This window comes from Odocoileus virginianus, chromosome 1 (assembly GCF_023699985.2).
Source record: "Odocoileus virginianus isolate 20LAN1187 ecotype Illinois chromosome 1, Ovbor_1.2, whole genome shotgun sequence".
Lineage (NCBI taxonomy): Eukaryota > Metazoa > Chordata > Mammalia > Artiodactyla > Cervidae > Odocoileus > Odocoileus virginianus.
The window spans coordinates 68,622,158-68,646,740 of record NC_069674.1 but is presented as its reverse complement, the minus strand read 5'-3'; the positions used below and the strand labels follow the sequence as shown (position 1 = coordinate 68,646,740).

At 39.8% G+C, this 24,583-nt stretch overlaps 2 protein-coding genes across 2 annotated transcripts in view; one reads left to right on the top strand and one right to left on the bottom strand.

Annotated features, from left to right (window-relative positions):
* Positions 1-154, bottom strand: part of PUS7 (pseudouridine synthase 7) — a 56,582-nt gene extending 56,428 nt beyond the window's left edge. The window contains exon 1 of the mRNA XM_070469481.1: positions 19-154. The gene's annotated coding sequence lies outside the window, so the exon portion shown is untranslated. The remainder of the gene's footprint in view (positions 1-18) is intronic.
* Positions 127-24,571, top strand: RINT1 (RAD50 interactor 1). The gene is made up of 15 exons (XM_070469497.1): positions 127-390; positions 829-871; positions 7,968-8,152; positions 9,223-9,464; positions 11,674-11,847; positions 11,946-12,095; positions 12,643-12,799; positions 14,923-15,033; positions 15,129-15,354; positions 16,089-16,226; positions 18,008-18,207; positions 21,576-21,790; positions 23,073-23,253; positions 23,329-23,447; positions 24,358-24,571. The coding sequence occupies exons 1-15, from the start codon at positions 349-351 to the stop codon at positions 24,548-24,550; spliced, it is 2,376 nt and encodes a 791-aa protein (XP_070325598.1). The 5' UTR covers positions 127-348; the 3' UTR covers positions 24,551-24,571.
* Positions 24,572-24,583: the final 12 nt, after the last annotated feature.

Sequence of the window (24,583 nt, the reverse complement as noted above, 5' to 3'; positions counted from 1 at the left end):
GTGTGGAGGGAGGGGTACCTTCAAGCTCCATCGTTAACGACCTCAATGCCCTGGAGAAGATTTTACCGAGGTTGAGAAAGACCTCCTCCCCGCCGCTCCTCTCCCCACCTTCTCCTTCCAGAGGGGTTGATCCGACCGCCGGACGGCAGGGGGAGCCTCCGCACACGGCCGGCGGCTGCCCGGGCAGAGCCTCTCTGGGAGGAAAGGAAGAAACCAGAGAGACGGTGCAGGAAGTTGCCGTGGCGTCCGGCGCTAGGTCTCAGAGGCTCCGCTCTGATCGTTGGCCGGAGCCGGAGTCCATTGGCCACGCTGGCTGCGCAAGGAGCAGACGACTCGCGTGGAAGCAGGATGCTCCCGGCCGGCGAGATCAGCGAGGCGCCCGTCACTCCGGTGAGGTGTGGTGACCCGGGGAGGGGACACTGGTGGCCCAGTGAGGAGGCACAGACCTCCAGGGGAGCGTGTCTCAGTGAGGTGGAGTTGGCGGCCTGGGGACGCGGCTGCCGTGACCCCGGGGAGATGGCGCTTGCTGCTCTGTAAGGTGGCAGACCTCCCGGCGGCGGTGGCCCCAATGCGGCGGCTCTGGCGATCCCCGGTGACATGACCCAGATCGTTCTGGAGGGGTGTCCCTGGAGGCCAGGCGGGGTAACCCGAGCTCTCCTGGGGATGTGACAGTGGTGGCCCCAGGGACGTGGCCCTTTGAGAACCTCCAGACTCTGGCCTCTCAGGAGCTTGAGAAGTTGTCCTCCACTGGATGCCCCCGAGAGCCCTGTGTGAGTTCCACCTGTCACGTCAGTCTTAATGTGTTTGTCTTACCTGTTCTCCTTCTAGTGCTCTGAAAATGATGACCAAAAGAAGAACCTCAAGGAGAAAAGTAAGCAGATTCCAAACACCTTAGCACTTTCCACCCAGCCGTCTCTCCAAAACTCGGTCCTCGGGTCTGCATCGAGAAGGATCTTATTACCTGTTAATCTTTTAGATAAAGTATCTTTTATTCCTTTTTGTACAACTTACTTGCGTAATGTTGAGTCGCTCAGTTGTGTCCGACTCTTTGCAACCCCATGGACTGCAGCACACCAGGCTCCTCCATCCTTCACTATCTCCCTGAGTTTGCTCAGATTCATGTCCATTGAGTCGGTGATGCTATCTAACCATCTCATCCTCTGCCACCTTCCTCTCCGTTTTCCTTCAGTCTTGCATAGTAATAAATACTAATTATCATCATGCACTATTTTTGACTTTCAAGATTGTAAAATGTGGGGTAATTTGGAGAATAGCACTTCCTGATCCCTACCTAGTGCAAGGACTGGTGTGGTTTCACTCCAGTGCTGCCCTTCCACTGGGTTCAAAATAATTGGGGCCTGCCTGTTATTTCAATGAAGCATCAACTTGTTAAGCATGAGGAATTTGGAGCGGCTAATGATCTAGGAGAGATGACCATCATCATAGTTGCATTTAAAGGAGTCAAATAATAATTGTTTCGTTGTAGTTTCAGTTCAGTTCAGTTCATTCGCTCAGTCATGTCCGACTCTTTGCGACCTCATGAATCACAGCACGCCAGGCCTCCCTGTCCGTCACCAACTCCCGGAGTTTACTCAAACTCATGCCCATCAAGACGGTGATGCCATCCAGCCATCTCATCCTCTGTCGTCCCCTTCTCCTCCTGCCCCCAATCCCTCCCAGCATCAGGGTCTTTTCCAGTGAGTCAACTCGTTGCATCAGGTGGCCAAAGTATTGGAGTTTCAGCTTCAGCATCAGTCCTTCCAATGAACACCCAGGACTTATCTCGTTCAGGATGGACTGGTTGGATCTCCTTGCAGTCCAAGGGACTCTCAAGAGTCTTCTCCAACACCACAGTTCAAAAACATCAATTTTTCGGTGCTCAGCTTTCTTCACAGTCCAACTCTCACATCCATACATGACCACTGGAAAAACCGTAGCCTTGACCAGACGGACCTTGGTTGGCAAAGTAATGTCTCTGCTTTTTAATATGCTCTCTAGGTTGGTCATAACTTTCCTTCCAAGGAGCAAGCGTCTTTTAATTTTATGGCTGCAGTCACCATCTGCAGTGATTTTGGAGCCCCAAAAAATAAAGTCTGACACTGTTTCCACTGTCTCCCCATCTATTTCCCATGAGGTGTAGGGACCAGATGCCATGATCTTAGTTTCCTGAATGTTGAGCTTTAGGCCAACTTTTTCACTCTCCTCTCTCACTTTCTTCAAGAGGCTTTTTAGTTCCTCTTCACTCTCTGCCATAAGGGTGGTGTCATCTGCATATCTGAGGTTATTGATATTTCTCCTGGCAATCTTAATTCCAGCTTGTGCTTCCTCCAGCCCAGCGTTTCTTATGATGTACTCTGCATATAAGTTAAATAAGCAGGGTGACAATATACAGCCTTGACGTACTCCTTTTCCTATTTGGAACCAATCTGTTGTTCCATGTCCAGTTCTAACTGTTGCTTCCTGACCTGCATACAGGTTTCTCAAGAGGCAGGTCAGGTAGTCTGGTATTCCCATCTCTTGAAGAATTTTCCACAGTTTATTGTGATCCACACAGTCGAAGGCTTTGGCGTAGTCAATAAAGCAGAAATAGATGTTTTTCTGGAACTCTCATGCTTTTTCGATGATCCAGCGGATACTGGCAATTTGACCTCTGGTTCCTCTGCCTTTTCTATAACCAGCTTGAACATCTGGAAGTTCTCGGTTCACGTATTGCTGAAGCCTGGCTTGGAGAATTTTGAGCATTACTTTACTAGCGTGTGAGATGAGTGCAATTGTGCAATAGTTTGAGCATTCTTTGGGATTGCCTTTCTTAGGGATGGGAATGAAAACTGACCTTTTCCAGTCCTGTGGCCACTGCTGAGTTTTCCAAATGTGCTGGCATATTGAGTGCAGCACTTCAACAGCATCATCTTTCAGGATTTGAAATAGCTCAACTGGAATTTCATCACATCCACTAGCTTTGTTTATAGTGATGCTTTCTAAGGCCCATTTGACTTCACATTCCAGGATGTCTGGCTCTAGGTGAGTGATCACACCATTGTGATTATCTGGGTCGTGAAGATCTTTTTTGTATAGTTCTTCTGTGTATTCTTGCCACCTCTTCTTAATATCTTCTGCTTCTGTTAGGTCCATACCATTTCTGTCCTTTATCGAATCCATGTTTAGTTGTACTTTACCTTCAGTGAATTTGCAGTTAACATTGATCTGGGAAGAGCACAACAGATCACTTGGTCCCTGGATCTTGAACTGGACAAGGAAAAGGGAAAAGGTCAATATCTCCATTTACTACCTGCAGGGGCACATGCCAAGGCTGTGAACATTTGTCATTTTACTTTAATGAACTAAGTCTGGCAAGCTTTTGGAAATCAAGGAATCATCAAGGGCTTTTGAAGCGAAATTTATGGGGAGACGGTGGGGGAAGCATGGAACAGCTGTTCCATCAAAGAGTTTTTGGTTCTTCTGACCATGGCAAATAGTCTGGGAATAAGTAGCGGTAACAGAAAGGGTGCTCATGTTACCATATTGGCTTTAGGACTTAGACTGGCCCTTAACATTGCCTGTTGCTACAGTCTGTCTCATAAAGAAAGCTATGAGCACTTCATAGTACTTGGCAGTCACAGCTGCCACAACTCAGCTCCTTTTACCTAAAGGCAAAGGATTTGAGATTATCTCATACCATTCATTGAAACTCTTGCCTTTGCACCTTTCCCATTCATATGCTTGGGAAATTGATGCCACTGAGCTGTAGATTTTATCTTTATCCCTCCTTTGGTGGCTTGGTCAGTTTCTCTGCAGTTAAAAGTGTGCTTTACAAAAAATCGGGGGAAGAGACATTAACACCTCCCTCCCCACCCCCACAAATCACCACGGGTCATTTTAAAGGATGTTATTTGAATAAGAATGTACTATGGTGCATTTAAATGGTTAAATCAAAAGAGTATAATTTTTTTGTAAAAAGTGAAGATAGAATTTACTCTATAAGCTACAGCAAGCTTAGAGTTCACAAAACATTCCCTCTGCCCATAGCCCTGCCTCTATCTCTGCAGATACATCACACAAACTTACATGTTTTATGTAAGATAAATGAAAAGACATGGCATTGAGACTTCTGTACATAATAGTATATAGATTCCCATAGTAATAAAGTTTGATGCAGTCCAGCCAGTTCTGATCATACCTGAAGGAGAAGAAGCTAAGAATATTGTGTTAAGAGTCAGGAAACATGGATTTAGTCCCATTTACAACCTTTTAAGTGTAGGCTGAGCAAATGTTAGAATTTATATTTGGAAAGTTGAGACACAGACTTCTATTAGTTTTGCTTCTACCTACCAGTGGGCTACTGGTTCTCATAGCATGTGAAAAAGCACTTAATTCTTATAAATTGAATAGAACAAAGGAGAAAAAAAAGTTTTTATGGGCTGGGAGAAGGGAATATACACAGTGTTAAACACTGGTATAATGTTAATTGCTGATAGTTACATTTTACACTTACGCATATTTTTATTTAGATATTCTTTCATTTTGTCAGAAGTGACTGTTGTTTTCTAATGAGGCTGATTATAACCTCTTGCCCTTCATTGCCGTTTCTTTAAAACTTTATTTTTGAGAAGCAGACTCACAGAGAACAAACTAGTGGTTACCCATGAGGAGAGGTAAGTGTGGACAGGCAATTTAGGGGTAGGGTATCTAGGGGTACAAACTATTACGTATAAAATAAGCACTGAGTGAAATAAGTCAGACAGGCAAAGACAAATATCCTATGATATCACTTATATGTGGAATCTAAAAAAATGGTACAAATACATTTATTTACAAAACAGAAGTAGAGTCACATATGTGAAAAAGAAATTTATGGTCACCCGGGGTTGGTGGGGGGGGCGGGAGAAGAAGAGGGAGACTTGGATTGACACATACACACTACTATGTATAAAACAGATAACTAATAAAGGGCCTTCTCCACAGCAGGGAACTCTGCTCAGTACTCAATAATGACCTGTATGGGAAAATAATCTAAAGAAGAGTGGATATATATGTATAACTGATTCACTTGCTATACACCTGAAACTAATACAACACTGTAGATCAACTATACTCCAATAAAACTTTTTTTTAAAGGCTATGAGGGTATATTGTACAACACGGGGACTACAGCCAATATATTATAACTATAAATGGAATGTAGCCTTTAAAAATTGTGAATCACTATATTGTACACCTGTAACTTTCTGTACAGCAAGTAACTATACTCAAAAAAAAGAAAAACGCTTATTTTTGGTAAAGAGTCCAGTTCTACAAGGTTAGTTCCAAGGAAGAACAGAGGTGCAGTCCAACCAGGAGTGCTCTCCAGGAGGCTCTGTATTGTTCCCCCAGCTTTATCTCTTATGCACATACCTTGTTTGTTTTATGGTTTTGCTTTTTAAGAAATTGCCATAGTCTTTGTAATGAAATATGTGCTAGTACAATCAAGCTTTTAACAAACCATAAATGGTTTGTTTAGAGGAGACCAAATCCTTTAGGCAAACCTGTAGTAGAGAAATGCATGGTATGTTCAGGTTTATTCTAATGTTTGGTTTCCATGAAGTCCACTCTCTCTTTCTCTGGGACCTTCTTTTATAGTATTTATTTTCATTTGGAGTTCAGTGCCTTTTCCTCTAAATTTTTACATTATCTTGGGTTTTTGTTTTTTAAATTTCTAGGTACAGCTTACATCTAGAGTGATTAAACCCTGTAAGTGGAATAATTCAAGTTGTGGACTCAGAGTGGAGCGTGTTTTGTGTTAGGGAACTTACTGGCTGCACAGTGACATGATGGTATTACCAGTTATAAAGTCTGACCCAGACCTCGGGTTTCCTGAGCTTCTCCAGGAAGAGGGAAGCCATAAGGAACCAAAAGGAGAGGCTTACACATGGAAACACGCTTCAAAGGGCAACAGTTTATGTTAGCGCACAGGGGTGGGAGGAAGAAGGGTATGGCAATCAGCCGTGGGTAGTAACGCTCCTACCTTCTTGGCCAAGAAGCTGCCTTTGGGTTTGTCAGGTTTAGGGCACGTTCAGAAAGCCATCCTGGTGTAGACCATCACAAAGGTATAGCTAGAGATAATCTGGAAAAGAGGAGCAGTGCTGTTGGTCCACAAATTTAGGACCGTGGAAAATAATTGGCTTTGAAGTGAATTGTTTAATTAGAAATTTGTTTTCTTAAGTGTTTGTTTAAATAAAAATTAGGATTTTAAAACTGAAATATTTGAATTTTCCCTCATTCTACAAAGAATTCAAGGTAACGTTTAATTATGCCTTAAATATTCTGAATAGTAGAAGAAGGTATAGAGTCTTGCAGAGTGAAAAACTGACTTGCGAAATACAGGACATCATTGACTTTTTTTGCCATGGGAACAGTCTCACTTCAGATTGTACAATTCAGTGGTTGTGCTAGCCATTTTGAGTTTTTCCTGGTAATTTGTGTTTTCTCTCATATTTCCTTTTTTCCCTGTAACTGAAATGGTCAGTTTTGTACAACTGCATTTGAAACTTTTAAAACTCTTTTACATAAGGAGGAGTTTTTATTCATTGGTCTCCCTTTCAGATTTTTTTCATATACTTGAGATCTTTCAATACCATTTTTTTTTTAAACATTTTAAAACCAGAGTCGTCCTTTGATGTTATTCTAGATTATACCATCTGGCTCTTTACAAATTTTGAAAATATATTACTAATTTAATAGAAGCTGCATCAATAGAATCGGATTTGACCTTTCCTCTCCAGTAATAAAATAGATTCTTAAGATACAGTTGTCTGGAAACGTTTAATGTGTTTGTAACTGCATTGTCATGCCAACATCTATTGAAACCTCTGGTTACTAGAACAGAATTTAGAAATTTTTCCTTCACTCTGAATTGCCTCATCTCTTAAGCATTTTGTAGTATACTTGATCAATAAGTTGCTTTATAGATATTCTATATTTGTCTATGTGTATATTTATATACATATATATACCCATATATAATATTTGTGATGCTGAAGAAGACTCTTTGAGAGTCCCTTGGAATGCAAGGAGATCAAACCTGAATTAGCTGAAGCTCCAATACTTTGACCACCCGATGAGAAGAGCTGATTTATTGGAAAAGATTCTGATGCTGGGAAAGATTGAAGTCAGGCGGGGAAGAGGGTGACATAGGATAAGATGGTTGGATAGCATCACAAACCCAATGGATATGAATTTGAGTAGAGATAGTGGGGGACAGGGAAGCCTGATGTGCTGTAGTACATAGGGTCACAAAGAGTTGGACATGAGTTAGCGACTAAACAACAACATATATATATATATACACACACACATATGTGTATATATATATGTATGTATATCCATATGAAGTCATCATTTGGTATCCATGGGGCATTGCTTTCAGAACTCTTGCACATATTAAATCCCTGGATGCTCTAGTCCTTTATATAAAATAGCACAGTATTTGCATATAGCCTACACATATCCTCTGTATGCTTAAATCATCTCTAGGTTACTTATAATACCTAATGCTAATAATAATAGTGTACATATTAATACAGTGTCAATGCTATGTAAATAATTATTGGAGCATGGCAAATTTATGTTGATTTTTGGAACTTCCTGGATTTTTTTTTGACTATTTTTTTATAAGCAGTTGGTTGAATCCATGGAGCTGGAGGGCTGACTGTATATATAAATATATAAGATATAGTGTGTGTGTATATATATATACATATATATATATATACATATATTCATATTCATTTATACACACTATATTTGGATATTTTTTTGAGCGTGTATATATATATACACATATACATACAAATACTGTATATAAACAAAATGCCATATATAGTGTTTCTTTATTAACTTTTGGAAGTAGACATGCCTTATATATCATTTGCATTTCCTTTAACTCTATAATAGTTAGTGGTGTTGAGTACTTGTTATTCTTTTCATTTTAGGTGACATAAATATTGCAGCTCTTGTTGAAAATGAACAAGTCTGTGAAGGTACAGATAATGGTGATCTCCCTTCCTGTGTGTCAGCATTTATAGAAAAGGAAGTTGGAAATGACCTTAAATCTTTAAAGAAACTTGATAAACTCATAGAACAGATGACAGAAAGTAAAATGCAGTTGGAAGAACAGGCAAGTATTAAAACTCACTGAAACAACATCAGTAGTACACTCATGTGCTGTGTGCTCAGTTATGTCTGAATCTTTGTGACCCCGAGGACTGTATATAGTCTGCCAGCCTCCTCTGCCCATGGAATTTCCCAGGCAGGAATCCTGGAGTGGGTTGCCATTTCCTTCTCCAATACACATTATACTGTGATGTAAATACAACTAATGTATCAATATATATAGATCTCTTTTAATGGTTTATGGTATTCAAATATGACTGTCCATGATTTATTTAATCAAGCCCTTATTGGTTGATCTCTTTGCGATTCCCAGTTTTTATCATAAATAATATGAAAATAAACATGGTTATATTAAATCGTAAATCCCACTGAATTATTCCTTTATTAAAAACTCGTCATGGCGTCCCATTGCTTATTGGAAAAAGCCAGGCATTCTTGTAATGCTCAAGATGCCCCCTACCTCTTTCGGCTCATCTCTCTGCATTTCTTTGAACTAGATTCTGTGCCCTTCTCCCCATTTTGCTATTCTTTGATCATGACTGAGCTGTTTCTTTTGCCTGAAATGCCCTTGCCTTCCAAACTTTCCTAAAAATTTCCACCAAGCCTGCAAAGGTCTGTGCATGAGCCATGCAAGTACAATTTAATATGATAACCATGTTTATTCATCTTACCAAGCAAGTCAGTGGTTCGTTCTTAACCTGGCCTTGAATCAGGATCACCTGGGGAACTTTTGTGAAATACAGAAACCCAGACTTTTATAATCACAGTCTCATTTGTTTTTGAGGGAAACTCTTTAGTGGGTGAAGCAGGTAAATGTTCTCTCACTGGACCCTCTGAAAGTGCTTTGTGATAGTACCAGGGCCCTCCCTACACATCTCCACATTAGCATTTCATGTTGAGGCTTGGGTAGTATAGGATGCAGAAATCCAACCTTTCTTTTGAAGCTTTTAAATGACAATTTTTGTTTCTATTTAGAACAAACATGCATTTTTTGAAGGCAACTAATAAAGAAGGTTTTGAGAATCTTACCTGATTGTTGCTGTTTTTTATTGTTTTTATTTTTGGTATGGTCAGGTACTTACAGTTTCATCAGAAATCCCTAAAAGAATTCACAGTGCCTTAAAAAATGCAGAAGAATCAAAGCAATTCCTTAATCAATTTCTGGAGCAAGAAACCCATCTCTTCAGTTCCATTAACAGTCATTTGCTGACCGCACAGCCCTGGATGGAAGATCTTGGAGCCATGATTAACCAAATTGAAGAGATTGAACGGCATCTTGCTTACCTTAAATGGATTTCACAAATTGAAGAACTAAGGTAAAATAAGCCTCTTTGTTCTCATAATTATTATTTTCCTTTGAGGCTCTGTCTTAGAGAGTACATTGATGCCATTAAATAATTGAGTTAATTAAAGATTATAATAATGTGATTTTACCAGTTGTTATGAAAATAGCATTATGATAATGATTCTCTTCCTTTATTGTGAGTGAACATAAACTTTTCAGGGAGCTTAATTTGCATTTAAAAGAAAGGAATCCAAGTAACAAATTCAAGTCCCATCATTGTACTGTGCACACACGATGAAAATTATAATGCCATATTAATAAAACAGTTCATCAGAGTGGTAATATTCCTCTTTTTACCTTTTAGAGGTGGTCACTTAATGAAATGGATTGCTTTATCTATGATTCGATTTTTTTTTTTAGTGGATATCACCTAAGAAGAGCTACATAGTATGTTATTAGATGAATGACAAGCCCTCCTCCTTTGAATAGGGAGAGAAAAAAAGCCGGTGGGCCCTGAACAGAGCGGAGGTTAGGAGCACCAGAGCTCCTCCAGTGGCAGGTCTGCGTACATCTTATAGGCAGACTGAAAGTGAAAGCGGCTCAGTTGTGTCTCTTTGAGATCCCATGAACTGTACAGTCCATGGAATTCTCTAGGCCAAATGGAGTGGGTAGCCTTTCCCTTCTCCAGGGGATCTTCCCAACCCAGGGATCAAACCTAGGTCTCCCTCATTGCAGGCGGATTCTTTGCCAGCTGAGCCACAAGGGAAGCCCAGACTTCTGCTTCTATAAGCCGACTCCTACAGTTCAAACCCATGTTGTTCAGTGGTCTGCTGTACTTCTTTTTGAATTGAATACATATCATTGATTGATTATGTCTGGTATTGCCTTTCAAATAAGCTGAATTAACATTTCTGCTTACATTGGCAGATGTTTTGGTTTCATAATTTCAATTCTGAAAATAGCTATAAAAGACAAAATCTGTTAGAAAACTTAATAAGAATGATTAGAAAAGGGAAAGAGAAAAATGAGAGAATGAGAGTTAGGGGAAGGCCAAAGCACTGTCAAAAACATAGAACAATACAAATGTGAGCTACTGCCTGAGGCAGTGCCAGTGGAAAGCAAAGGTGTGGAGGAAGGACAGGGGAAAGGACTAGCGCCTAGTGGAGCTGGGCAGGGTGACTGTGGCACGTGCCTGTTCCCACAGAGGGCGCTGTGCCCACCCAGGCCCGGAACTGACGCGCTGCAGGAACCCAGCTCATAGTCACCTTCCAGCTCCTCAGCCAAGCCTTGGTAGAATGCACACAGGCTGCCTAGAGAGAGAGCACTTACTTCCAACTTCCTGTGATGACCTCTGAACAGAGATTAATTATTGAAAAGGTTAAATTTTGTTCCTTATTCTGGCTTAAGATATAGAATGTGATTTTTATGAAAAGAAGCATTTCATTTTCAAATGTTCTTTGAGCCAGTGTGCAAAATGGTAGTCACATGCTGAATTAGTCCTGAAGACATGTTGTATTTGGCTTGTTTTAAAGAATTTGGTTAATAATTTGATTTTACATGGAAATCTTGCTTTCTGATTCTCCTAAAAATGTTTAAGATTTGGCCACATTAGACCTACATTCCAGTGTGACAGCCCTAGGCTAGAGCCTTAGGGTGGGGTATGTGCTTTTTACTTGGCCCCACTTTGCTTTTCTTAATTTACTTTGCCTGTCAGGCTTTTCTAGGCATTTGACTTTGCTACCCTCGCTATAGAGCTTGCCTTAAATTTTATGTGCGGCTTGGCAGTGACTGGAAAGCACTCAACTCTGAGGTGCCACCTCCTTAAGTTGCCTATAGTCAAGTTCAGCTGGGCAAAGTAGATACAGATTGAAGACTAGCATATTTGACTTACCAGATGCCACCCACATTCTCCCCTTGGTTTAAGATTCTGTAAAAGACAGATTTCTTAGAAATGAGGGGTGCCTGATGGAATGTGACAAAGGAAAAGTCTTTCCTATTGGGAGAGATGGGCAGGCAAAGGTGGAGGGAGATGTCCTGAACACAGCCCACTGCTCTCAGGAGGATGCTGAGGATTCCAGGCTCCTAAAGACTGGGATATCAAGTTAAAAAAAAAACACTTTAAGTTGGTGCTTCCTTCTTTGGTTGTAGCTTTATGTAAAGCAGGAGGAAGAAGCAGTTTTCCACATTTCGAATTATTCTGAACAAAGTGTTTTTCAACTTTGCTATGCCTTGTCTTGCAGTGATAACATTCAGCAATATCTGATGACCAATAATGTCCCAGAGGCAGCCTCTACTCTGGTGTCTATGGCAGAACTTGATATCAAGCTTCAGGAATCGTCCTGTACTCATCTTCTTGGTTTCATGAGAGCCACAGTTAAATTCTGGCATAAAATTCTCAAGGACAAGCTTACAAGGCAAGGAATTTATCCATATTTCATGGTACTTGCTTTCAGATGGCTGTTTGATGTTCATTGTGTTTTATGGCAATACTTCTCTCACTTTTCTGTTACAGTGATTTTGAGGAAATTTTAGCACAGCTTCACTGGCCATTCATCACGCCCCCTCAGTCTCAAACTGTTGGCATAAGTCGACCAGCCAGTGCCCCTGAGATATACAGTAACCTGGAGACACTGTTTTGTCAGCTTCTGAAACTGCAGACCTCGTATCTTTTGGGGGGTTAAAATTTACTAAAATTTCTTTTTTCTAGAGTGGATTTGGACCAGAAAGGAAAGCTTTCTGAAAGCGGCCAAGAAGCGAAATGGGAGGAGTACTAGGTTTGGACTTACCTGTGTATGCTTATGTAGTGGAGGGTGCCGTTCTCCTTCCAAACAAACTGCATGTGGGTGGAAGGGCTGTGATGAGTTCTGAAGTACATGATTGACCCAAATTTGCATCACATATAGGTCTCTTGGGACAATAAAAAAACTGAGCGAAATTGGAAGGAAGCCTTAGTAACTTAGTGTTAATTTAATAAAATGATTATTTGAATGTGTTTCCTTACTTATTATCCTTTATCTTAGGAAAGATTAATTCTAATAACATTTCTCATGGACTTTTTACTTAAGTCATATGTAATTTAAAGTGAGATTACATATTATCTGTTATAATTTTATTCAGTATCATATATATCTGTTGGAAAAATGTACTGTGTATACATACCTATATCTATACATATATGCTTTTCTTTTTCCTTGACTTTACTATGTCAGAGATGAATTATTTACTGAGCCAAAACAGCTTCCAGAAAAATACTCTCTTCCTGCATCCCCTTCTGTCATCCTGCCAATCCAGATTATGCTGAGTCCCCTTCAGAAGAGGTTCAGGTATCACTTCAGAGGGAGCCGCCAGACTAATGTTATAAGCAAGGTGTGCTTGCTGCTTCTTGCCCTGGTTTCAATTAATAGCAAATACTCAGGACTTCTGTACTTTTGCTAGCTTAAGTTAAATTCTGATTCTATCCACATTTCTGGTTTTTCTCTAAAGAGCTAAATCCCAGTTTTGTCACTGCCCTTTACAGATATAACTTGGGACTTGTGTTGATATGTTGTTAAGAATCAGTGCACTCACTAACACGCTATCTGACCACCTCCTCAAGTTTCCTCTGGGGTGCGCTGTAGCATTTGCGGTGGCACTTTTTTACAACTGGATCCACATGTGTTCCACTGTGCACACTGCTCCCTCAGATTTATAAACACATCAGAAAGAGAAGTGAGAGTCAAAAGATAGTAGAGCGTTAGCTTTTGAGTGGAAGTGCTGATGTGTGAGTGATTTGTAGTGGGACTTCCCTGGCGGTCCAGTGGTTAAGACTCTGTGCTTCCACCGTCGGGGGCGTGGGTTTGATCTTTGGTCAGGGAACAAAGATCCCATGTGCCATGCAGCATGGCCAAAAAATTTCTGGTTCTCAAATTCAGCTTGTTCTTTTGTACTTCATGGGTCTGCCTCTCTTGGATGGGGTGTTGGTGGAAAGAAGGGTAGAACCAATTAGTAAGTGGTAAGTGACACAAAAGAAATCTAAACTGTAGAGAGGCAGTAATGATTTGAGGTAAGAAAATTGTTAGTTCTGTTGGTTGCTTTTTAAATTGTAGTTCCAGTAGTTCTAGTACTCTGACAGGAAGCCTGAACTATGCAGGCCCTGAGATTAACTGCCCCTTTTTCATTTCTGTATTCCCAGCATCTAGCACACAACAGGGTTTTACCTTTTAGAAAATGTTTTAGAGCTCCTATCCAACAAAACTTAGAAGGTTTATAGAATCATCTCTAGTGACAATTTAAAAAACTGCAGTTACATTCAGTTCAGTTCAGTTCAGCCGCTCAGTCGTGTCTGACTCTTTGCAACCCCATGAATCGCAGCACACCAGGCCTCCCTGTCCATTACCATTTCCTGGAGTTTACTCAAACTCATGTCCGAGTCGGTGATGCCATCCAGCCATCTCATCCTCTTTCGTCCCCTTCTCCTCCTGCCCCCAATCCCTCCAAGCATCAGGGTCTTTTCCAATGAGTCAACTCTTCACATGAGGTGGCCAAAGTACTGGAGTTTCAGCTTCAGCATCAGTCCTTCCAATGAACACCCAGGACTGATCTCCTTTAGGATGAACTGGTTGGATCTCCTTGCAGTCCAAGGACTCTGAAGAGTCTTCTCCAACACCACAGTTCAGAAGCATCAATTCTTGGGCGCTTTCTTTATAGTCCAACTCTCACATCCATACATGACCACTGGAAAAACCATAGCCTTGACTAGACAGGCCTTTGTTAGCAAAGTAATGTCTCTGCTTTTTAATATGCTCTGTAGGTTGGTCGTAACTTTCCTTCCAAGGAGCAAGCGTCTTTTAATTTCATGGCTGCAGTCACCATCTGCAGTGATTTTGGAGCCCAAGAAAATAAAGTCAGCCACTGTTTCCCCATCTATTTCCCATGAAGTGATGGGACCGGATGCCATGATCTTAGTTTTCTGAATGTTGAACTTTAAGCCACCCTTTTCACTCTCCTCTTTCACTTTCATCAAGAGGCTTTTTAGTTCCTCTTCACTTTCTGCCATAAGGGTGGAGTCATCTGCATATCTGAGCTTATTGATATTTCTCCTGGCTATAATTACACCTGCTTTAAGTCTTTATATTTTTTGTAATGCAGATCAGCCAAATTTTTCTTAATTTAGCTTTTTAAAAAAGAAAAAAGAAAGTCATATTTAAAAATTATTTTGGAATGTTATTTCCAAAAAAATGATGTGAAGGCCATCATTCTTTGTGATACTTATATTTTACATATTTCTAAAGTGCTAGATTTTAAATATTTATGGTATTATAAATTTATTAGTTGACTTAAGCCACATTATTGAAATTTATTGGGAGTACATTGGGAAACATTTGATTATTAAGCCTTCCATGAAGGTAAAGTTCAGAGTCAAAATTGTGCTCTTAGGTATACAAACATCTAACTGACCATAACTTTCTAGTTGGAATGACTGACTTCAGACTGCTCACCTTCTTCCTTAGCCCGAATGGTACCTGGCTCAGGTTCTCCTGTGGATTGGGAACCACACTCAGTTTCTGGATGAGAAGATTCAGCCAATATTGGACAAAGTGGGCTCTTCGGTAAACGCAAGGGTAAGAGATTCAGTCCAAAGCCTTTCAGCTTCAGAGTTGCAGGTGACCGTGAATAAGCTGTCGTTTTCATTACCTTACACATCTGTATTTTCCAGCTCGAATTCTCCCGGGGCCTCATGATGCTGGTTCTGGAGAAGCTGGCTGCTGACATCCCATGTCTGCTCTATGACGACAGCCTCTTCTGCCATTTGGTGGATGAGGTGCTCTTGTTTGAAAGAGAGCTACACAGCGCTCATGGCTATCCTAGCACTTTTGCTAACTGTATGCACATTCTGTCAGAGGAGACCTGTTTTCAGAGATGGCTGACTGTGGAGAGAAAATGTAAGTGCTCATGTGGCCGTAGGCTGGGGAGAGATATCCCTTATTGGGTGTACAAAATTTTAGGTGTTATTCTTCTCCAGTTCTGGGTAGAAACTAGAACCATCTAAATCTCTCTTGGCTGAGGTTTATCAAGTTGCCTTCAGAGATTGTCTTCTTTTCTTCCCATCAAGCTTCAGTTTTCTCCCAGACGTGCTCTACATATTTCTAGGGCAGAATATTCAAGCCAGGGACTTTCTCTGGTGGTCCAGTGGCTAAGACTTGCGCTCCCAACACAGGCGGACTAGGTTTGTTCCTCAGGGGACCAGATCCCACATGTTGCAGCTAAAGATGCTGCATGCCACAGCTAAAAAGATACTGAGAGCCGCAACAAAGACCTGGCACAGCCAAATAAATAAAAATATATATTTTTTAAAATTTAAGCCAGTAGAATTAACTGTTTCATGGATTTTACATATAGTATTTCTGCTCTTATGGAATCATTCTGGATGTGGCTTTTCTAGTCAGTGAAGATTTTTTGAAGATATTTTGAAGATTCTGGGTAGGTGTGGCAGGTAGAGGTAAAAGATCTTACTTAACTTTAAAACAGAGTATGTTATATATAGTGCAACTAGTAGGAGGGTATAGATTTATTTTTTTATAGAAAAATGATCATTCCTAAGAAATTATGGGTTGAAATATTAGGAATTACAATCTGTAGCTACTTGTTTGACACGATCTTCTTTCTTGTGTGCTAGTTGCTCTTCAAAAAATGGACTCAATGCTCTCATCAGAAGCTGCCTGGATATCCCAATATAAGGATATCACTGATGTGGATGAGATGAAAGTTCCAGACTGTGCAGAAACTTTTATGACACTACTCTTGGTTATAACTGGCAAGTATAGTCTTAAAGATATAACTTTGTTTTTTCAGAAGTACTGACTCTTACCAGACTTGTGGTTATCAAGGGGTAAGGGGAATAGTGGAGGGATGGAGTCCATCAGGTGATAAACCATAATAGGAAAGAATATGAAACAGAATATATATATGTTTAACTGAGTCATTTTGCTATATAGCAGAAATTAAACACAACATTGTAAATCAACTCAACTTCAATAAAATTTTAAAAAGTGGTTATTATAGTATCTTCAAATTCAATTTCTATTTTGGTAGAACTCTAGCACAGTATTTTAGCTTTTGGATTTTTCGTAACTTAAGTAAGACCTTAAACATTAGTTTACATGAGGGGAAAATTCCTCAATTGTTACATAAAAACAAGAATTTAATTTTATTACCTGAATTCCCTTGTCTTTCAGCTTTTCAAGTATCTTCAGTAAATGGTGATTAACCCAAATTTTAAATATTATTTTCTTCACCTTGATGTATCAGAGTTTGTAGAACAGTAAAATAATAAAGTAACTTTAAGGATGGAATGGGGACTTCCCTGGTGGTTCAGATGGTAAAAAGTCTGCCTGCAATGCAGGAGACCTGGGTTCAGTCCCTGGGTCGGGAAGATCCCCTGAAGGCAAAGATCTTTCCCCTGAAGGCAAAGATCGGAACAGTGACAGGAACTTCTCTGGTACAAGAACGTCCTGGCTGGAGGGTGGCCCGGCTGTCTCTCGCCCCGTGGGTGTGTTCCTGCCATGTTGCCCCCAGGGCACTGCGGACCTGCTGGTTCTCCAGGGGCCACTGCTCTCACTGCCGTGGTCCTCCTGTGTCTTGTCCATTTCTTGGGCCTGTGCAGTAACCTGAAGAGGTGTCATTCTGGCCCAGTCAGTACATAATTCTATATTCTTTAAGAAAAATATGAAAAACACTAAAATACAGAAATATTTAGCAAAACTGATTTAAAAATCTTTTATTATGGAAATTTTCTCATATACTTAAAAGCAGCGTAACGAACCGTCAGGTTATCTGTTCCCAAGGTTTAAAACTATCACTTTTCTATTATGTATTTTTCCCCCCCAAAATACAGATTTTTTTCCTGAAGTATTTTAAAGAGCATTTTTGACATCTTATCTTTTCACCTATAAATCTTTAACTATGTGTTTCTTTTAACCTATCCTAGTTCCTCTTTCATTTTTTAAAAAATGTCATTTGTTGAAGAAATGGAATAATTTTTTTTTTTGGAATAATTTTTGTATATGATTTTTCTCATATGCCTTTTAAAAAAAAATTGAGGCATAACTTTTAAACTGAAGCACAGTTGATTTACAACATTGTGTTAGAGGCATAACTTACATACAGTGAAATGCACAGATCATCAGTATATAGATCAATGAGTTTTGACAAATACCAGTACTTGTGAAACACGCATCCTTAGGGAGTTTAGAAATGGATCCATACTTGAATGGTTGGTTGATTTCTGACAAAGGCACCAAAGCTAGCCAATAGGAAAACCCTATACCATGAACTTTCATGTGCTGTGCTAAGTCACTTCAGTCATGTCCCACTCTTTGCAACCCTATGGACTGTAGCCGGCCAGGCTCCTCTGTCCTCGGAATTCTCCAGGCAAGAATACTGGAGTGGGTTGCTATTCCCTCCTCAAGGGGATCTTCCCAACCCAGGGATCGAACCTGCATCTCTTACATCTCCTGCATTGGCAGGGGAGTTCTTTACCACTAGTGCCACCTGGGAAGCCCATAAACCTTCATATGTCTTGTTAATTTTCTCCAGACAGGTATAAAAATCTTCCCACAGCTTCCAGAAAGTTGCAGTTCCTGGAGTTACAGAAGGACTTAGTAGATGATTTTAGGATACGATTAACTCAGGTGATGAAAGAAGAGACTAGAGCTTCCCTTGGCTTTCGGTACTGTGCAATTCTTAATGCCGTGAACTATATCTCAACAGTGCTAGCAGACTGGGCTGACAATGTTGTAAGTTAATCTTTTATATTAAGTAATATATTAGTAATTTGAACAGTTTTACCTTTTGAAATGTTGAATCTGTAGCAAGCAGAAATAACACACGCTAGACAGAATCAAAACTGGGCCAAACTTAGGAGATATGATTACAGTACATATTTTTCTTATCTAAGTCTCATACAGTTAAATCATCCTGATATTTTAGTCATTGGAATAGAAAGCCATCCTTTCATGAAATTGTAGTTTATTTCCTCTGTAGATTTTAAACTTGGGAAATATATTGAGTGGTAATTGCCATCTCAGAAAAAGCTAAGCTTGTATAATGACGTCAAAATCAGTAAAATTCAGAACTTTAAGGAAAATAAAAGAATAACATTTGATACCTCTTAAAAGTGAGTGTTAGTCACTCAGCCATGTCCGACTCTTTGTGACTGCAGCCCGCCAGGCTCCTCTATCCATGGAATTCTCCAGGCAAGAATACTGGAGTGGGTTGCCATTCCCTTCTCCAGGGGATCTTCCTGACCTGGGGATTAAATCCAGGTCGCCTGCATTGTAGGTGGATTCTTTACTGTCTGAGCCACCAGGAAAGTCCCTACTGAGTGCCTTCAAACATGACAAATTATGAAGAGTCATAAAAACAGAAACATTTTTAGCCTAAGTATTCCCTACATTAAAATATTGTTTAATATTTTGGTTTTTTTGAAACATATAGAGTATGTTTAGAGTAACATATAGATTAAATAGAATGGTAAAATGAACTCCCGTGTGCCTATTACCCATCTTCTAGTACCAGTTTTATTTCATTTAAGCCTATCTTCTACCCCTTATGCAGAATTATTTTGAAATAGATCTCAGATATATTTCATGGTAAATATTTCCATATGTATCTCTAAAAGATAAGAATCCCTTTTAAAACAAGCAGCGTGGTATGTGGGGATCCTAGTTCCTCGACCAGGAATTGACCCTATACCCCCTGCATTGGAAGTGTGGCGTCTCAACCACTGGACCATCGAGGAAGTCCCCAATATACTATGGATTTATAACAAAATATTATACTATGCTGCTAGCACATCATATAGAAAACAATGTATTCCTTTACTGTGAGAGAAAAACAAAAGTCTTTATCTTAAATCCAGGATAATCAGCAAAAAAAAAAGGAAACAAATATACTAATAATAGATGTAAACAAGATAAATACCTGATAAACACAATCATAATTTATTTTAATCTGGGCTTTTTAAGCTGGGACTTAGTAATTATTTAAAGACTTTTACAGAAATGTAAACTGAAATACATGTGCGTGATATCATTCTGCTGAGCAAGGAAAATAATGATTTCATAAAATGAATATTAGTGGCATGTAATGATCAATGCATTTGTCTTTATAAAGTCACCTAATCAGAATACATTCATTCATTACGTGCTTTTATGTGTCATGTTCGTAATTTCAGTAGGTGCTTTATTCACTCACTCTGCCCAACCCCCACAGTGCTCCGTTTTCTGCTTGGGTTTTTCGTAAAACGAACTGTCAGCCTTGCTTCTTGTGCCAATGCTTTAATAAGAGACTCATTCAGGGACACATTTTCAGCTTCAGTGAAATATTTGTGGAACATCATTAACTACTTTACTCAGTGCTGTAGTCGGTTAACGGAGATGAACTGGCCATCATCCCTGTCCTTAGAAGATTAACAATCTGACACTGAATTAACTGGTTCCTTCTGTCAACAGTGAAATAATCAAATTTTAGAGTTGACTCTTCAAATCATGAATGAATTTTGTGTCTGCTATGTTATTATGGTACAAATTCTGTTTTTTAGCCACATTCATAGTCCTTCAGCTTGTGAATACTCTAAATTAAAATCATGTAAGCTCTTGAATTACCCGAAAATAGGAAGAACAGAGTTCGGCTTCCATTCATTAGATTCTCTACTAACAGCTGTCTGACCATTGCCAGGTTGTGCCAAGCCTGACATACCCAGCCCATTCAGAATTAGGAGTTTTTCCGTCATAGGTGGCAGAAACCCAGGTTAATGCTGGCCTAATTTGGTGGGGTGGCATGAGGTGAGGAACTTGTTTGTGTAACTGGAAGGATTAGGCATGGCTGCTCTAAAGTTGCTCATTTCTGCCTTCATTGATAGGCAGGCTCTGGTAAATGTGGCCACAGGGGGCTCTAGGCTCCCACGGTCCATGAACAATCTCAAAAGGACAGTGCTGCTACCCTGACAGCTTCAGCAGAAGTGCCAAGGCGGGCTCTCACATGTCATCTCTGAACAGCCCCAGTAGCCATGCCCAGTCCCCTACTAATCGACATTTAAGTTTTTGGTTTTTAATGTTTTACTAATTATCCACAGTGTTATTTTCCTATAAGGAAGAAAGAAGAGTATGTATTCTACCTAAAATAGCACTGTAAGAAAACCATGTTTCCATTCTTTTAACTCATGTAGCTGTTAGGCTTACTAGAGCTCTCCATCTGTCTCTTGAAAAAATGAGATTAGCCATTAGGGGAATGCAAATCAAAACCACAATGGGATACCATACACTGCATACAAACTAGAATGGCCATAATAATAATAATATAGTATCATTTATAAGCATAGCATGGAGAAATTTGTACCCTCATACACAACCAACAGGAATGTAAAATGGTAGAGTTGCTATGGAAAATAGTTCGGCAGTTCCTCAAAAGGTTAAATGTAGAATTACTATATGATCCTGCAGTTCTCTCCAAGAGAAATGAAAACATACATCTGCACGGAAACTTGTACACAGATGATCACAGCTATGTTATCCATAAAAGACAAAAAGCAGAAACAAGCCCAAATGTCTGTCAACTAACGAATGGATAAATAGAATAGAATATCATTTGGCCAGGAAAAGGAATGAAATACTGATACACATTACAACATGGTTGAACCTTGAAACATTATATACCAAGTGAAAGAAGCTAGTTATAAAGAATCATAGATTATATGAGTCCGTTTGTATGAAATGTCCAGAACAGGCAGATCTAGAGACAAAAGATGAGTGGTTGCCTAGGGGTGGGGGTAGGGGATGAGGAGGACATTGGGAGATGATGGCAGAGGCTGGGAGTTCTTTCTCGGTAATGAAAACATCGCAAAACTGGCTGCTGATAGATGCACAACTCTGAATGTATGAAATGCCACTGAACTGTATATTTATTTTTTGGCCACACCGCGCAGAATGTGTTATCTTAGTTCCCTAACCAGAGATCAAATCCGTGCCCCCTGCAGTGGAAGCGCAGGGTCTTAACCAAGAGACTGTATACTTTAAATGAATGAATTATATGATATATGAGTTAGATCTCAAGCTGTTAAAAAAAAAAAAGTATCTTAAACATGTTAACATATTTTTGCTTTCAGTTCTTCTTACAACTTCAACAGGCAGCACTGGAAGTCTTTGCAGAGAATAACACTCTAAGTAAACTGCAGCTCGGACAGCTAGCCTCTATGGAAAGTTCTGTCTTCGATGACATGATTAACCTGTTAGAGCGTTTAAAGCATGACATGCTGACCCGGCAAGTAGACCATGTTTTTAGAGAAGTTAAAGATGCTGCAAAACTGTATAAAAAAGAGAGGTAAGTCCTCTGTATTTTCTTATAAGTCAACTCTCAACTCCGCTTTATAAAAGTTAACAGATAACATGCAGTCAGGTTTCCAAAGTGTCTGTAGATAGCATGGAGTTTGGCCTTTTGCACTCGCAACTTATAACCGTTTTTGATGGAAATCTTTCTAAAATATGTTTTGACAGTCTTAATCAGAATAAACAGATAATAACGTAACCTTCAGATGTGGCTGTAAATCCAGAGAGCTGGTGTCTGATCCGGGGTTAAATGGCCTGGCCTGTCACGCACTGACAAAGCAGGGTGTTGCTGTGGTAGCTGCGCACGCGTGTGCGCGCCTGCGCGCGCCTGCGCAGTAGTGTAGTCACTGTCAGCGCTTCCTTGGGATGTCTGCTCCCTCCCCCAGATGCTGGCTTCCTTGGGCACGGGCAGTGTCTGTCCTAGCACAGCGTGTCACACGGAGGCCTTATCAGTTTAGAAGTGTTAACAGTCCCTGTTGTTGTGCTGAAAATTAGCTGATGTCTTAAATGTTAATGCATTTTACATTTTAACTGTTTTATATCAGTAAGTCATACTAAATTTGGAGGTTCAAAAATTTTATCATCTTCCTTAAGTAAAGAGTATTTCATTGAGAGCTAAAGTATAAACATGAAAGGAAGTGAAAGTTGCTCAGCTGTATCTGACTCTTTGCGACCCCATGGACTATACAGCCCATGGAATTCTCCAGGCCAGAACACTGGAGTGGGTAACCGTTCCCTTCCCCAGGGGATCTTCCCAACCCAGGTCTCCCACACTGCAGGCGGATTCCTTACCAGCTGAGCCACCAGGGAAGCCCAAGAAAATGGAGTGAGCAGCCTATGCTTCTCCAGCGGATCTTCCTGACCCAGGAATCGAACCCGGGTCTCCTGCACTGCAGGCGGATGCTTTACCAGCTGAGCTACCAGGGGAGCAAAAAGTACAAACCCAGACCCAGGGAGCCCCCTGGCCGCCCAGTGGTGAGGACCTGGGGCTTTCACTGCTGAGGCCTGGCTTCAGTCCCTGCTCAGGGAACTCAGGTCCTGCAGGCTGCGAGGCATGGCCAAAAATAACATAACATAACATAAACAAACAGGTACGTTTGTTTTCTGAGAGCACTTTTAATGTTGGGCTGTACACTTTTTCTTATCCAGAATGCCCCAGGACAGTGTAACTTCCCCAAATTTAAAATAATTTAAAAAATCTTAAACATACAGAATGGTGAAAAATTTCATAATAAAAATTAATATGCTGCAGACAGTGCTGTTTCTGCTTTTTCCAGGTGGTTGTCCTTGCCATCGCAGTCTGAACAGGCGGTGATGTCCCTGTCCAGTTCAGCTTGCCCCTTGCTGCTTACCTTACGAGACCGTTTGCTTCAATTAGAGCAGCAGCTTTGCTTCTCCCTATTTAAAGTTTTCTGGCAAATGCTTGTAGAGAAGCTGGACATATACATCTACCAAGAAGTAAGTAAGAGCAGACTATATTTTGGGCTGTGATGATAAAGGCAACTCCTATATGAATTGTCCTTTTTTTTTCAGATAATTCTTGCCAATCACTTCAATGAAGGAGGAGCTGCTCAGCTGCACTTTGACATGACTCGGAATCTTTTCCCTTTGTTTTCTCACTATTGCAAGAGGCCAGAAAATTATTTTAAACAGTAAGCACAATATTTAACAACTAACTTCGATGTTATCAAATTGTTAGAGGAGGTTGTTTACTTTTTAAACAGCTTTAAGGTTCCAGTGATGTTAAGTATACATAGCATCAATTAACAACTTAAAATAGTCATAAGATGTGATGATAAAATGTGACACATGACCTCCAAAAGTTGACCAGAGCTGTATATAAATTATATGTTGAGCTTTGTTTTCTAACACTTGGTTTAATGCTTATTACTTGGAAATAAATAGAATATGAAAGGAAATGCACTCCTGCCATATTGAATAAATAGAAGAAATTTAAAATGTTTAGTACTGAACAACAGGCCAGGCCTGAAGAAAAATTAAAATTTGTTTTCTTAAACATTTGATATTAATTTTGGTTCTAAGTATAACTAACATGATATACGAAGAATTCTTAGAAGTATTTTTAGAAATTGGTGTAAAGCTTATTAAGATTTTTGAGATTATAAAGTATTCCTTTTAAACATGTAAAGTGAAAGGTTTTTTGCTCATTTCAGTATGATACTTATTTCTGCTTTTTTTGTTTTAGTATTCTGTATACCTATCTGCTTATATTTTGTCCCTTAATTTTCTCTTTTCCCATATCCTAAAGTTTTACCTACATTTAATATACTGTTCGTATCAAATATCATATTTGGGGAAGTAATGAATATGTGTTAAACAATGATTCTTTTACCGTAATCTAATGAAATAGAAACTCTGTACCTATACAGTCAACACATGTTGAAAGAGCCAAATAGTTAATCCATAGTTTTATAGAGGGCTTATGATCCGGCAGTGCAGGGTAGGTGTTTAGTTTTTCCAAATGACATTGTTACAGGACAGTATGGGATGACATAGATAATGGAGATCTCATTTCCTTCCTGCTGTTTTTTTTTTAAACAGTGTAAAAGAAGCCTGTATTCTTCTGAATTTGAATGTTGGTTCTGCCTTACTTCTGAGAGATGTCCTGCAGTCAACTTCAGGGCAACCTCCTGCCACAGCGGCACTAAATGAAGTTGGGATTTATAAACTGGCTCAGCAAGATGTTGAGATTCTACTTAATTTGAGGACAAACTGGCCTAACACTGGAAAATAAAGGGTGTTTTTTTGTTTGGGATTTTTGTTTTTT